The sequence below is a fragment of the Chanodichthys erythropterus genome, chromosome 11 (assembly GCF_024489055.1).
Source record: "Chanodichthys erythropterus isolate Z2021 chromosome 11, ASM2448905v1, whole genome shotgun sequence".
Lineage (NCBI taxonomy): Eukaryota > Metazoa > Chordata > Actinopteri > Cypriniformes > Xenocyprididae > Chanodichthys > Chanodichthys erythropterus.
Window position 1 is genome coordinate 18,999,670 of NC_090231.1, and position 16,741 is coordinate 19,016,410.

The window sequence follows — 16,741 nt, forward strand, 5'->3', positions numbered from 1 at the left end:
CCGTGCTTATTAAAGCATGACATTGCAATATTTATCCTGAGCCTGTCCAGAAACTTGTTTTATAAAATAATGAAAACAAACAGAATACTTTCCACTGAGATAAATAATCCCAATTTTTTGTTACTTGTGTGCTGAGTTTGTTTTTTTTTGTATTTTTTTAGAGGAGGAGATTAACAACATGAAGATTGAATTAGAAAAATACAACATTCAAATGCCAGCATTCAGCAAAATTGGTGGGATTTTAGCAAACGAGCTGTCAGTGGATGAAGCAGCCTGTGAGTATTGTTTCTGCTTTTGAAGTCGAATTCCTCTTGGCTCCTTGGCACAGCTCCTTCCCTTGTAAACATAAACAACTAGACTTAACTTGTACAGCCAAGAGTTTAACAACACAGTAATTACGATCTGTTTTACATGGATTTGATCCCAAAAGAACTGCATTATCTTCTGTTGCAATGATTCAGTGCACGCTGCTGTGATCGCCATCAATGACGCCATTGACCATGGAGTCCCTGAGGGCACTCTAGCTGCCATGAGAAACCCAAACGCCATGTTACTGCAGCTGGATGAAAGCGCTGCCCAGCACTACCAGGACACCTTGTTCCAGGCCAAGTCTGAGAAAGTGGCCAACTCCCGAAAGAGAGTACGAACTGCACTCTACAGTTCCTTTTAAAAGATTTGTAATTTTTGGGTAACTGAGGTTGTATTTTAATATATGCACACACAATCTCTGTAAAAAAAATAATAAAAAATATCGGGCTGCCTAGCTAGACAGGATTTTAATGGGTTAGTTCACCCAAAAATGAAATTTCTGTCATTAATTACTCACCCTCATGTCATTCCAAACCCGTAAGACCTTCGTTCATCTTCGGAACACAAATTAAGATATTTTTGATGAAATCCAAGATGTTTCTGATCCCCCATAGAAAGCAACATAATTATCAAATTCAAGGTCCAGAGCGGTAGTAAAGACAGTGTTAAAATAGTCCATGTGACTCAACCTTAATGTTATGAAAATACGAGAATACTTTTTGTTCTCAAAATCATAACAAAAAACCCTGACTTTTTTTCAACAATTTCTTCTTTTTCTGTCATTCTGCTACACTGTTTACATTGTAGACACCGTGCAGCGCTTCCAGGTTCTACGTCTGAATAAAGTTATTTTTGTTTTGTTTGTTTTTTTGTGCACAAAAATATTCTCGTCGCTTCATAACATTAAGGTTGAACCACTGTAGTCACGTTGCCTGTTTTAACAATGTTTTTACTACTCTGGACCTTGAATGTGGTAATTTAATTGCTTTCTATGGGGGATCAGAAAGCTCTCGGATTTCATCAAAAAACATCTTAATTTGTGTTCTGAAAATGAACGAAAGTCTTACGGGTTTGGAATGACATAAGGGTGAGTAATCAATTCATCCATCCTGCACAGGTCTCTACTTTGATGAAAGGTTTTGATCCACTTCAAATGTTGACAACTGTATTTTATTCCAGTTAATGAAAACGATTTTTAATATTTTAGTTTTAGTTAACAATAACAACACAGTTGATAATCTATCCATTGTGTCATAATATAAAAGATTTGAATGAAATGAATATTTCTTTGGTATAGATTGGAGAGAATGCTGAGGCTGAAAGGGATGCTTACGATGAGCTGCTTACACATGCTGAAATCCAGGGAAACATCAACAAAGTCAATTGTATGTACCTCACCCATGTCTACGTCCAACTCTTTGTGTTCTTCTGAAGTGAATGATGTGATCTGAGTTCTGTTTTTGTGCTGATTTTCAGTGTCCAAAGCCTTGAATTCAGCAGAACAGGCCCTGCTGGTTGGTGATGAGGACAAGCTGTATGATGCTCTCCGTTCCCCTGCATTAGGCCTGCAGTCAGTGCAGGCTCCGAACAAGGGATGGTACTTCAAACAGCTGCTGGCCGATCGAGAGCAGAAGGAACAGGTAACAGGTTCTTCTAATCACAATGGTTTGCCACTCACAGTGTGGTACACTTTTGTACTGTGGTTCGATGTTTATAATGCTGCCTTTTAGAATTCTAAATATTGAATGAATGCATATGCATTGTGTGCTGGCCCTTTTCAAGAGTTCTGTAATTCTATCAGTCAGACTGCTCTCAGAGTCCCTCATCACTGCATGTCTGTGACAAAGCCAAGAGCTCAACAGAAATATATGTTGGTCACGGTAACCATAATAACACAATAATAGTTTATTCAGCAATAGCTGATGTGGCATAAAAATATCCTGCAATAACGGCACTGAGACTTCTTCTCTCGAATGCTTAGTTATTAGTGATTTGTGTTACTTAACACTAAAAAGGAAAAAAATAATAATTTGTGAAATATTTTCAGTTTAAATTAAATTATTTATTTTTTTATATATATTATGTATAGTTTATTAATATATATTACTTTAGTCTTTAGTAATCAGCAATTGTCAGTAATTTTCCTTCAGAAATCATTCTTAAAATGCTGATTTGTTGTTCAAGAAACTTTTATTATCAGTTTTAATATAACTGCTTAATATTTTTGTGGAAACCGTGATAAATTTTCTCAGGATTCTTTTATAAAAAGAAAGTTCAAAAGAACAGCATTTATTTGAAATGGAAATCTTTGTGACATTGTAAAACTCTTTAACTGTCACTTTTGATCATTTAATGCTTCCTTGCTGAATAAAAATATTAATTTCTTTTTAAAAAAATCTTACTGACTTAAGCTTAGAACTGCAGTGTATAGCTTAATGTTTTAAAAGTGAGTTAAAAAAAATAAACATTAGCAGTAAATATTAATATCACTGTCAGATTTACATTGGCCTCTATTTATGATGTTAAAATATTGGTTATCTATATTGGTCTCAGATTTCCTAATCATTGCACCCCTATTAATAAAATAACAACAATTCTTCACTGCATCAGTGAATCAATTCAACTGATTCATGATACAAACCAAACTGTGAAAAATATGAACGGTTACCTCAAAATTATAGTATCTCTTCATTTGGGCTTTTGCCATTCTTCCTCATGCCTAGAATGCCCCAGGAGAGCCGCTCATAAAGGAGGAGATACAGAGTGGAGTGGATGCAGCCAATTCGCATGCAGCGGACTATCAAAAATGTGTGTACTCTTTCATATACTCTTTCAGTATATTATTTTTAAACTTATGAAATATTTTGTATGTTCGGAGAACCGTACATCAGATACGCCAGTGTTTTCTTTGTCTCTCTTTTATGTGTTCATGTTTGCTGTCCCACAGCTGTTTCTCTGCGAAAAGAACAATGAGATGCATTTGTGTGTGTGTGTGTTTGTCTCAGTGCTGCGGGCAGTGGAGAGGATTAATGCTGCCATCAGAAAAGGTGTAGCAGAGGAAACTGTGAATGAACTGATGAACCCAGATGCCAAGCTGCCGCAGGTTTACCCTAGTGCTGCAGATCTGTACCAGAGAGAACTCGCCAGCCTGCAACAGCAGAGCGCAGAGGTTAAAACACACAAACACACTTGCATCCACACAATCTCTGCTCATTCTAGCGCATTATTTTGCTGTAACCATATTTCTAATGAGACGATAAATAATTGTCTCCAGAACCAAGAGAGCTGCCTACAGCCTAAACAGTATCCTAATGGTCATGGCTACTAATAAGTGATCCATTTGGAATACTCTACAAAGGCACCTGTTCTTTAATTCAGTAGAGTTTAGCAATAGCATCATATCTAATGCCAAGAAACTTTAAAGGGCCTGACATAATCACAGCAAAGTCTGGTGGTATGGTCGTATGTTTACAAGCAAGCTGTTTAGAAGTCCTGAAATTAAAACGAAACAAACTTAGTTTTGGCCTGATTTTTGAAAGTGAAAAAGTGACATGACGTGTAGCCAGGTATGGGGTCCGATACTTGGGATATGTGCTCTGCATTTCACCCATCCATGTGTGCGCACACACACGCACACACACACACTGTAAACACACACCTGGAGCAGTTTTGTTCGAATGACAAATTAGTTTGAAGTATTTTGGGGCCTTAATCAAGCATAAAAGCATAAAAAGCATCAAGCATAAAAATACATAGCACACACAAATATTTGGTAAACATTCCAATTTAACTTAAAAAAAAATTAGCTTGACAGTTTTTTTTGTTTTTTTTAATTCTGTAAAAATAGAAAAACAAGGAACTACACACCCCAGTCTGCAGAAGTGCCGACCATCAGGGTTTTTTTTTTTGTGCACTTTTGCACAATTTGCCAAGCTAGTGCCACAATACTGTAAAAAGACTCTCTCCTCCACTTTGCACAGTTTTATTTTGAGTGTGATTCATTGGACAAAAAAAGATAAAACACAAAATAAACAAAGTTAAATGATGAATTTGATAGCATTATTATTATTATTATTTTCAAAAATTATTGTGATAATATTGTTATTGTGAATTATTTTTTAGTGGAAATCTGATACAATGACAGCCATTGACATTTCTCTCACCATGTCCAGCATCTTTTTTTTTTTTCCACTTGTCACATTGAATTATGGGATTGCCTTCTCTGAGAAAGATACATACGATTCCGATTTAGAATATGGTCAGAATTAGGCTTCTTAGGAGGCAGCATATTTAACTTGTATTTAACTTTGTAAGCAGCTCACTAGGTTTTGGAACAGAACAATTATTTACATTCAGTTTACATAAGTTGATGATCTATAACCTTTTAGTTTAGTATGAGTGATTTTCATGCTTTGCTTGACTGCACAGGGCTCCTTGTCACACCCTGAGCTGTTGGTTGCCGTGGAGATGCTGTCCTCAGTGGTGCTGATAAACGAGGCACTGAATGTAGGGGACAGGGCAGCAGTGTGGAAACAGCTCAGCAGTACCAACACCGGCCTCAGCAATGTAGAGGACGAGTACGCCCAGAGGTGAGAATGAAGTGTATTGTTGAAATGAATGTGCAACTGAAATTGGTCCTATTTACTTAAATACACATTCCTGGTCTTATTGTGCACAATATTTTTTTTTTAGTGGTGTTAATCTTGGCCTTTCATCAAAATACAGTAACTTGCACGGTTGCCACTCATAGACTACATGACTTTCAAAGGGCATTTACACTTGTAACTTAATAAAGTGCTCAGTGCTCACCACTTTCAATGAAAATGACTCTGTGTTGTGCTTTCAGGATGCAGGATGTGATGCTGAACATTTAATTTCATTTGTGTTAACTTTGCGCATCTGCTTGCTGAAGAAAGATGCTCAAATGCTCTCTGGTGGACCATAATGTGATGATATGTGTTGCAGTAGTGCTGTCATATATGGCAGGCGATAACACGCTCTCTCACATATATATATACAGTACTGTGCAAAAGTCTTAAGCACGTCAGTATTTTCACCCCCCCAAAAAAGTTTTAAGCCAGTTATTTAGTTTAAGCCACATCTTTTGCTGTAGTGTGTCAATAGGAAATATCCGTTCACATTTCCAAACATTCATTTTGCCATAAATTGTAGTAATCCAGTGAGATTTTTGAATACACAAGGAGTCTGACAACAGCCGGTGCTCCACACAGTGATCTGATCTCACCATCATCGAATCCGTCTGTGATTACATGAAGAGAAACTGAGACAAACTAAATCCAGGAGAACTGTGGCCGTGTCTCTAAAATGCTTGAAGAAACCTGCCTGCAAAGATACAGTACTGTGAAGAGTTTTAGGCACTTGTGTAAAAAATGCTGTAAAGTGAGGATGTTTTTAAAAAATACTGTTATAAATAGATTTTATTTATCAGTTAACTTATATTAACTAAATCAAAACAATATTTTGTGTGACCACCCTTTGCATTTAAAACAGCTCTTGTCCAGGTACACTTGGGCATCATTTCTCAGGTAGCTTTGGAGGCAGGTTTCTTAAAATCTCTTGGAGACATGGCCACAGTTCTTCTGGATTTGGTTTGTCTCAGTTTCATATGTTTCTTCATGTAATCACAGATGGATTTGATGATGGTGAGCTCTGATCTCCATGTGGAGCACCGGCTGTTGTCAGTCTTACTGTGTATTCAAAAATCTCACTGGATTATTTCAATTAATGGCAAAATGAATGTTTGGAAATGTGATCGGATATTTCCTATTGACAAACTACAGCAAAAGATATAAATAACTGGCTTAAAACCTTTTTTGGGGGCTGAAAATACTGACGTGCCTAAGACTTTTGCACAGTACTGTATATATAAGCATGGTGGTGGTAGCATCATGGTCTGGGGCTGCATGAGTGTTGCTGGTACTGGGGGGCTGCATGAGTGTTGCTGGTACTTGGGGGCTGCGCTTCATTTAGGGAAACTCTAAAGTATATACAATTTTAATTTCTATAGTATTGTCGCTTGAGAAGATATACTAAAATGGTTGCTGAAATGTGAGGGGTGTACTCACTTTTGTGAGATACTGTGTGTGTGTGTGTATATATTAACACATTTTTTCTGTGAATAATCATGATTAAAACACTTAAGTTTTTATACTAAGGGTACATTTACTCGACAACAATGTACTAAAAACTCAAAAGTTTTTTGTACAGATGACAACATTATCAAAACTAGTGATCGACCGATATTGATTTTTTATAACCGATACCGATACTGATTATTTGCATGTTTATGTACCCGATAACCGATATGCAGAACCGATATTTATTTACTTCTATACTTCTGTTTTTGACAATTATTACAACACAAATGAGCTGAACAAACCATTTTATTTATAACAATCACTCCCTCCTTGCATAAAAAAAAAAAAAAAAACTTTACTGAATAATATTAGCTGGAATATATAACATTGTCAGGAAAGTAACAAACAAAACAGCATACATCATTGCATTTTCCAACTAGTGTTATTAATTATTATGTTTTGTCGGTCTAGATCATGAAATGCTTTCTGACAAAGTGCTGTAACTTATCTATGCATTTACACAACACTATAAATTGGGCTACGTGTGGAGATACTAAATAATTTCCACAGAGCTGCATTTATTTAGATTTGTATTAACTAAATATTGGTTATGTAGTAAATCAAATGATTAATCTAATAAAGTTAAACAGTACTTGTCAGTTGGCATTTTATGATCTAAATTTAATCTAACGTTAAATCATGAAATGCCAACTGACAAAGTGCTGTTTGACTATAACTTAATCAACCGCGATCGCGCATGGAGATAATAAATAATTAATTTCCACAAAGCGGTAGGCTATATTTATATGTGTATTAGCGAAATAATTATGTAGTAAATTATAATATAATCTAGGGTTTTTAAACAAGATAATCTTGTCAAAAGTTTCATTCAGTGGTCGTGCTTAAGCCTCCTGCTCATCCGTCAGATGCTAAGCAATATGAACGAACTTTTTCTTCTAGACTAATGGTGAGCAAATACAACAGATAGAGAATTAAATTCAGCGCTTTTATTTTCAACATGCACTCATTCACGTCTGTTTTATTTAATTCATGTAAAGTTACGTCTTTATTGGGGCAGGACATGATGAATTACACTACGTGACTCAATGAGTTCGTCTCAATTGTTTAGAAACAAGCTGCATAAATGAACTATATCAGGAATTTATGTGTCAGATCTCATTTGTGCATGTCTGTTATGTTAAATAAAGTTGATTAATTAAAGCAAACCAAGTAGAACATATACTTTACCTGTGCACTGAGTTGTTGCTGACTGATCTCCTCAGACGGAGGAAGTCTCAAAACGGCCACAAGATGGTGCCGTAAATCGGCGAATCCGATATTACAAAACCGATACCCGATTATGGAAAAATGCTTAAATATCGGGAAAAGTATCGGTAAACCGATACATCGGTCGATCACTAATCAAAACTATCCCTGTTCACATGGATCCGCGAAAATGACTGTAAAACGCTGTATTACACATGCCAGACAAGTAGTTGGCGATGTCACTTTGAAAAGAAAGACTACGTGCCTGCGCATTCTTTTACAGAGCACTTGTGCCAAACGCGCATGCCTATCCATCTTATTTTTAGAGTTTCCTGCAATATCCTGTGATATTCTTTTTGTTATTTCCCTATAGTGGCTAATAAATTGGAAGTCTTGCACATTCACAAAAAATGCGTTTAAAAATAAGGTGGATAGACTAAACATGTAATGCGCATGTGCATGCCGTCACCTTTTTCAGAGATTTGCGTTTTTGCAGTTTACACAGAGATGACAACGGTGTCGTTTTCAAAAACTTGAACTTTTTAACCCATTTTCAAAAGTTTGTTTTCAGGCCACCAAAATGCTGTTGTTGTATGCTGTAAATGAACAGCCAAAACGCATAAAAAGTTTTCAGTTTTTAGTTGAAAATGGTGTCGTGTAAAGAGCCCCTAATACAGCTACTGATGTCTCAATGAAATTGATCTTTTTTTAAATTTTAAACCATTATAGCCATTCAACATTAGAGTATAACTAAAAGTTATCATTTTTAATATTTATTATGCTTCAAAAAATAACCAATTTCTACCTATCTGTACAGAAACTGAATAAAGTTATCAAATAGTCTGCACTGCGTTAATTATTAAATAAATTTAGATTAATCCTATTAAAGCTACAAAATTTCTTTAGTCAAGAGCAGTAACTTTCTCTGTTACTGTTACTTTACATTAATGACAGATACAGCAACTGGTTTATTAAGCTACTGAGACTTCAAGACCTGCTGCTGCCGAATATGACGCAGATCTTAAATGCATCCTATTTTCTCATAACTCTTTAAGTTAATTTAAGACGTTATTTAACTCATTTAAGACTGCTCATACGAGGATACTCAACAAAACAGACATTTTGGCATAATTCTGTGTGTTATTGTTAGTTTCACACTACAGGACTCACAGTCCAGTGTAAATATTTGACTTGATAAATATCTCTTGGTCGTTTGTGATTCATTGGTGCTTCTCTCTAATCTCTCAGTGTCTTTGATAATTCAAACAGCGATTGTCACTCACGCGAACAAGCACAGAATCGCCAATTACCTGTCGGTGAGCTGAAAATCATTGCTAATGTGGGCGACATTACCTGGCCTCTGGAATGACTTTCCTTTCAGCTGACTGCCACAGTCTTCATGGGCCATTGGATTATGTCAACCATTAGCCAAATAGCTTTTTAGGCATGTTTTAGCTAACTCACATTCAAGTCTGACACTATTCTTGTATGGAACACCTACTTTTTACGATCAAATTAGTTTGCGATGGATAAAATTAGGTCCCACCCTACTTTCGTTTTTGTTTAGCTCATAAATATGCCAAACCACTGAAGTAAAATAGGTTGTGAATGAGTTTCGTGATGCCAAATAGTTCTGGTTTCAGACACTGCTTGTTGTTTCCCTGCAGGTATATAGATGAGCTAATACGTCTGAAGGCAGCTGCACGTGAGGAGGGCAGTGACTATCTCACCTGGAATGACATCCAGGCGTGTGTGGACCAGGTCAACGGTACTGTTCAAGAAGAGCATGAAAGTGAGTTTGACATTCATCCTCATTATGAGCAGAGCAAATTCAAAAGATTGTTCTTCATTATGAATGGTGTATGTGTCGTTTTGCAATTTTAGGGATTGCTGCTATTGGTCTGATTAATGAGGCTCTGGATGAGGGTGACCTACAGAAGACAATGGCTGCTTTACAGAACCCAGCTGCCAAGCTAACCGATATAGATCCATCTTTGGCCCAGCATTACTATGATATACTGCAGGAGGCAAGGAGAGAGAAGGCCCACGTACGTACTCTTATACAAACCCATAACAGTAACACAGCCCACACAATGTCAGTAAATATCAAGTCTTTGTGTCTTATTTTGAACCGTTCAGCATGCTGGGTCACTCCCATTGCTTTCATCCTCTGATATCCCGTTCCATTTTTTTGTCTAGTTTTTGTTTCCTCTAAACGCTAATGGAAAGTTTGTCACACTTTCTGAACACACAATAGCGTTTTCTCCCATTCTTTATAACCTGAGATGGGTTTACAGTGCTAACTATACTGATGTTAGTAAAAAGAAATTGCCATCAAGTGCATGTTATGTCATACAGTGACGTCAAAGGCAGCTAGTTTGTGTTCACAGAACACATATAAACATAATTAATTCAGAATTCAGTTTTAAATCTGAAAATGTAATGATTTATTTTTATTTAGCTCTTCAGCCATATTCTGCTGCTGTTTGAAGATAGCTGTAGTTAAAGTGATCTGATGAGAGGCTTTGTTCTTAATCATTTAATGAGTTTGGCTTATTTGGTGAACAGCTGATGGAGTCCAAGTTCTGAAAATAGGGCTGCATTTGAGAAAAAAAAAAAAATTGAATTGCTATATATATATATATATATATATATATATATATATATATATATATATATATTTGAGAAAAAAAATTTGTATTGATATATATATAGATAGATAGATAGATAGATAGATAGATAGATAGATAGATAGATAGATAGATAGATAGATAGATAGATAGATAGATAGATAGATAGATATAAAATGCTTATGTATGTATTTATTATGCTCCAGGTTTGTTGTGCTTGACAATACTAATATGAATGACTTTATTTTAAAACATTAAATCAAATTTTTATTTTGGCTGAAACCCCCTGAAGCTTCTCTTCTGTTGACAACAGCGGTTTATAAGTGCTTCTCATTACAAGGTTTGGAAGATTCCCAAATGCATCTTAGTGACTCAAACTCACAATACTTACATAGATGGAGTTCATGTGGGGCGGTATTTATTGCGAGCCGAGTCGCTCTGATACACTGAAAACTCCAGATCATGAGCTGCTTGCGTATAAAAGAACACAGTGCGGCACTTATCCCTGATACAGTGCATATATTTATGTAATTCAATCACACTACACCACATCACGAGTATTACTATTTCCTTTTGATTAACTGTCAGGAAAGTCTGTTTCTCTTTCCCTCTAAAAATGCATCATGTGGGTTTTCAGTCCAAGCTTCTCATGACTCAAGTCTAATGACATCATTTGAGCTCATACAGTCTCATTCCTCACCCCCGTATTTTGTCTGGCTATTAATTGACAGCTTCCCTCTTCTTTTCAGTGGAAACCCCCTTTACATTTTCAAATGACTGCAATATGTAGAAAGGACTTGATTCAGGTTCATCTCTTTATCGTTTGAGAAAAGTCATCCATCATTCAGATGAGATGGTAAACCGAGGTCCTGACTCTCTGTGGTCATTAGGGGTAACCCTGGTGTTCTGGACAAATTCCCTCCATTTGCCTTTGTCAATCATGGCCTCCTATAACCCCTATCCTTTGAATTGGCTCTATCTCTCTCTTCTCTCCTCCTATAGCCGGTGTGTGGCGAGCGCACTGGCTCTGTTGTTCTGTGGCTGCTGTTGCTCGCATCATCCAAGTGGATGCTGCACACTGGTGTTGGTTGAGAGGAGAACCCCTGATATAATTTTTATTTACAATCATATCAGGGGTTCTCCCCTTAACCAACACCAGCACTTTGGGTGTACAGTAGTGTAAAGTGCTATATAAATGCCTCATTCATAAGGTTTCTGTCTGAATGATAATAGGACATTTTGGTTCTGATCTGAGGTTGAGGACGTGAAGTAGGTTAGGCATTTAGTTTTGTTTTTGGCCACGCCCCACATGTTTCCTGTGGACGTGAAGCTGAAACCTCAGGGTCACAGGTGAATGGGCACATGGTTTACCACAGCAGTGTGCCACTGTGGTTCAGAGCTGAACTGAAGCTTCTGAGTCAAAGAATACTCGTTTAGTGGCATTATGGACAACAAATCCCAAATCTGTTTGATTTTTGCCTATTTGGAGGCAGTTTTTACAGAATTACAAAGTTACAGAATTACAGAGTTACAAACATCTTTTTTTTTTTTGTGGACTCGTAATAGCTGCTGAACCCATGCTGCCAAAAAAAACAAAGCAAAAAAAAAACATGGCTGGAAAAACAAAGTGTTTCCTTTAACTATGATTTACACAAGCGTCGGAAATAACAAGGCTGATGACTTTTTCTCTGCCTTAAAAGGGCAAAATTCTGGTCCTGTTAGCTGGTGTAGCTAAGTAAAGGATTTTTAACACTGACATCACTCCTTACGCTAGGCTTACGCTAGTTTGGGTCACTATGGAGTGTAAAGCACAGATAAAACCAGATCTGCTCAACTGACAGGAAGTGGTTAGGAAGGAAGTTTGATGATTTGTTTTTTTAACTTCTGCAATTTTTAAATAATCTCCAATAAGCAAGGATCACAAAAGATTGAGTGATGTGTGACCTGACAGAAAGTAGCAATTCAAGGCATTTCTGTTTAATTGACATCAATAATCACAATATATACTTTTTTACAATATAATTATTATATGTAATATTGTTTGATATAATATTAATTGAGAACTTTTGAGTTTTTGTATGAACAACATTTGTTCATAAAAATTTGTTATGCATCAACTATCAATATGGATTTAAGTAGTACATCACAATTTATATAACATAATGTGCTAAATTTTCCTACTTAACATTTTTGGATGACCTTTACCAAAGTGTAGCTGGAATACAAGTTCCTTTTTTTTTTTTTTTCATTCTGTGTTGTAAACAGGCCCAAAAGAGATGGTAATGTAATCTTGGACATTACACCACACCCTTTTTCACTTCCTTAGTTACAGTTTGCAGACTTCTGATCATTTGTACTCCACCCCACTGGGACACATTAAGTCTTATTTGCACTCTAATCCAGCAGGCATTTGTTTTATACAGCCGATGAAATGCAACACAGTGAAGCGGAGCCTTATCAACCCAGAAGGAACAACGTTTTCCTCTGTTGCAGTTTGACACACCCTCGGGTTGGTGCGCTGCTTTACGTTTGCAAGAAAGGCGGGCGATCTGCATAGAGGCGCCTTTGCATTCAGCAAATCAGAGAGCCGCAAATCGTGCTCAGGAAACTGAGCTCAGCATGCGGTCAGGACTGCTATGAGAGGGCAACTGCGCCACCTGGTGGTGGTAGTAGTAATGAACCCCTCCATTAGCATGTGTTTATCCTATAACTCCCTACGAATGATGATAGAAGCAGATGTGATTAATCCAGTGGAGATGTAGACTATTACAGCCAAAGAACACGATCAGATGGAATCAGTCCGCTCAGTCTTGTTCGTGGTTCTCCTCAGCACTTTCAGAAGGACATTGTGCTATTTTCCTAAAAGGCAGAGTGTAATTGTTTATATAATTTTGGCAGTTGTATTGTTAAATAATGAAACGCTATTTCTCTCTACCAGTTCTCACAGCATTTGTTGTTACTAGTGTTTTTTTGGTTTTTTTTTTTTTTTACATCCATTATACCAGTGTTTTCCAACCCTGTTCCTGGAGGCACACCAACAGAGCACATTTTGGATGTCTCCCTTATCTGGCCCATATATTTCTGGTCTTGGAGTCCCTACTAATTAGCTGATGAGTTGAATCAGGTGTGTTTGATTAGGAAAATGTGTAGTGTTGGTGTGCCTCCAGGAACAGGGTTGGGAAACACTGCGTTATACTATACCCATTGACAGTCAAAACATTTTTGTTAATGAGATTAAAGTGACAGTTTAGCCCAAAATGAAAATACTGTCATAATTGACTCTCTCTCAATTCATTTCAAACCTGTACGATTTTTTTTTCCCACTGCAGAACACAGATGTTTTGAAAACTGTTTTTGTTCATACAGTAGGAAAACAACACTGGAGCCCATTGACTTTCAATGTATGAACCATAAACATTTTTCAAAATATCCTGTTCCTGAGGAAAAAAGAAAGTCGTACAGGTTTGGAACAACATGAGGGTGAGTCAATAATGACAGTTCAGTATTTTCATTTTTGGGTGGACTGTTTGTTTAATGTTTGCCTCTCATTGCAGAAGGTCTATATGAGTCTTATTCCTAACCAACTGCAAGTGGGAATCTAGTTGGAATTAATTTTGAAAACAGCAATTCTGTTTGGTGGCAAAGAACTTTCTTCACCTTTAAACAGAGTTCCCATAATCCTGAAAAACCTGCAATTTTAAAAGCTTGATTTCCAGGTTTAGATAAGTCATGGAAATAACTATAGTCAATATTAAATGCTTATAGTTATGCTTAGTTCTTAATATTTTTCTTATAAATCCTTTTTCAGTCATCAAAATAACAGCAAAAAGTCAAATAATAGAAATTAATTTTCCACAAAGTGTGGGAACCTTGTATAAATTCAGTTTCACTAAATGACCATGGCACATCTTAATGCTTTGAAATGGTTATTCATTGGTAACTGACTCATTTTTTTCCTGTCTTTCCAGGAATGTGGAGATCCTTCTGCAGTGCTTTGGCTAGATGAGATCCAGGATGCGATCTTGAGAGCCAACAAGGACTCAGAAGAAGCTCTGCAGTGTAATAATCCTCATTTACATCTTAGCTTTAATAAAAATATGAACAATGATTATTTTTTTTAATAATGTCAGTCTTTCTAAAGAATGATCTTCTTGTCCACCTTCAGTCTCTCAGGCAATTCAGGCCATTAATGAGGCTGTGGATAACAAGGACTCTTCTCAAACACTGGCAGCCCTGCGTTCATCTTCTTCTGGTCTGTATGGAGTCACATCTGAATGCGCTCAGACCTACCAGGATGACCTGTTTCGAATTAAAGAGGAAAAGAATAAGGAAGGTGAGATGGGTTCTTGTGTTGATTCTGTGATATTTGGTACAAAAATATATGCTAATATTTACAAGTAACATTTATTTTTTCTACTTATGTTCTCAGTTAAAATAATTCATTTTAAACTATTAGGTGATAAATATTATTATCACAACATATTATAAATGTACACATTGTGACTGAGAGATTAATAGAGGTTTTTGGTAGGCGATAATGGCAGTGAATGGATGAAACATTGGGTGAAGGGAGGACACAACTACTACTATAACCTCAAGACTGGACAAGGCACCTGGGATGAGCCTGCAGAGTTCATTCCAAACAACACTCAGCTCAACAAGGAGGAAATACAGGTAAATCTTCATCTGATAATCATATATATAGCATGTGTATGTATATACAATACCACTCTATTGAAATGTATCTTCTGCTCTCCAAGGCTGCATTTATTTGATAAAAAAAAATAGTAAAAGTTGTGTACATTTTTTTTTTTCAGGATTCTTTGAATAGAACGTTCAAGAAATAAATAAATTGTCAGTTATTTCAAATTGTAAAAATATATCACAATATTACTGTTTTTGTTGTATTTTGTATCAAATGCAGCCTTGGTGAACACAAGAGACTTCTTTTAAATACATTTAAAAATCTTACCAATCTAAATCTTTTTAATGATAGTGTGTGTATGTGTGTGTGTGTACATACATATATAAAACATATATATTTATGCTTTATCTTCCTGATTTACATACTGTCTGTGTCTTTATAGTCTGTTGTGTCAGGAGTAACCACAGCATATAACCGAGAGCAACTGTGGTTGGCCAACGAGAGTCTGATTGGCAAGCTGCAAGCCCGGTGCCGTGGTTTTCTGGTGCGACGTGGAATGAAAGACCGTATTGGGTTCTTGAAGTCTCAGGAGCCGTCTGTTACCTGTATACAGGTAATTTTCCTCTTGCTTCCTTCAGTTAAGACTTCAGGACATTAATGCAAAGAATATTTAATAATATCTATGGGTTTGTGCCAAGTCAGTCATGACCATCTGGTTCTCTTTGCTTTATAGGCACACTGGAGAGGCTTTAAGGAAAGAAAGAATTACAATGACAGGAAGCAGTACTTGAAGGATCACTCTGAAGATGCTGTCAAGGTAAGATAATGAGAATCAGCATGAGAAATTCTGATGGAATTAAAAAGCCACACTTTTTGCCTCATAAAATGTAAGGATTATACTCATACTGTATGCTTTACACTACATAGCCTAAAATGTTTTTTTGGGTTTGGTCCCTTTAATTCTGTTTAGATAAATCTTAATATGGTCACATTTGAGTGTGGGTAAATATATGATTTTTTTCCCTTGTAGATTCAATCATTGGTCAGGATGCACCAAGCTCGCAAAAAATACAAAGATCGCCTTCAGTACTTCAAAGACCATGTGAGTTCAAACCTAACAACTTGTATATTTTTATATTTAATATAATCTAATCTCTGACCACACAGTGATCAGTCTTTAATGTTCTCCTGTCAATTGTCTCATTTCAGATAAATGAGGTGGTGAAAATTCAGGCATTCATTCGAGCCAACAAAGCAAGAGATGACTACAAAACCCTCAGTAAGCATTTCATGTACTTCCTTCAAATTATGTTTCACATCCTCTCACTTAGAACATACCACAAAATCTGTGAAGATAACTCTTTTGAAGGCGTGTATTTGTTGTGTGTATAATGTTGAAATTTTGAAGACGCTATGAAATGTATTATTGACTGCATTTCTTTTCTGTGTTGGCATTTGTTTTAAGGCATTTTTTTATGGTGAAACCAGAGTTCACCCAAAAATGAAAATTCTGTCATTTACTCACTCTCATGTCATTCCAAACCTGTATGACATTATTTCTACTATAGAACATAAAATAAAGTATTTTGAGAAATGTTTTCAAATGTTTTTTTCATACAATGGAAGTCAAATGTTTGGTTACAAACATTCTATAAAATGTCAATGTTATATTCTTTTTGTTTATTCAGGTTTGGAACGATATGAGGGGGAATAAATAACAAAATTTTCATTTTTGTTAAAATTATCCCTTTAAGGGTAGAGACAGTCAAAAGAACATTTGATTGGACAAAAAT

At 36.2% G+C, this 16,741-nt stretch overlaps 1 protein-coding gene across 1 annotated transcript in view; it reads left to right on the plus strand.

Moving 5' to 3' along the window:
* Window positions 1-16,741, plus strand: part of iqgap1 (IQ motif containing GTPase activating protein 1) — a 51,025-nt gene that overhangs the window by 25,474 nt on the left and 8,810 nt on the right. The window contains exons 7-22 of the mRNA XM_067401974.1: window positions 162-275; window positions 462-640; window positions 1,607-1,694; window positions 1,786-1,949; window positions 3,033-3,117; window positions 3,315-3,478; window positions 4,738-4,898; window positions 9,341-9,465; window positions 9,558-9,721; window positions 14,272-14,362; window positions 14,469-14,636; window positions 14,835-14,977; window positions 15,391-15,561; window positions 15,682-15,765; window positions 15,979-16,050; window positions 16,158-16,227. Of these exons, the coding sequence (XP_067258075.1) occupies window positions 162-275; window positions 462-640; window positions 1,607-1,694; window positions 1,786-1,949; window positions 3,033-3,117; window positions 3,315-3,478; window positions 4,738-4,898; window positions 9,341-9,465; window positions 9,558-9,721; window positions 14,272-14,362; window positions 14,469-14,636; window positions 14,835-14,977; window positions 15,391-15,561; window positions 15,682-15,765; window positions 15,979-16,050; window positions 16,158-16,227 (2,043 nt within the window). The remainder of the gene's footprint in view (window positions 1-161; window positions 276-461; window positions 641-1,606; window positions 1,695-1,785; window positions 1,950-3,032; window positions 3,118-3,314; window positions 3,479-4,737; window positions 4,899-9,340; window positions 9,466-9,557; window positions 9,722-14,271; window positions 14,363-14,468; window positions 14,637-14,834; window positions 14,978-15,390; window positions 15,562-15,681; window positions 15,766-15,978; window positions 16,051-16,157; window positions 16,228-16,741) is intronic.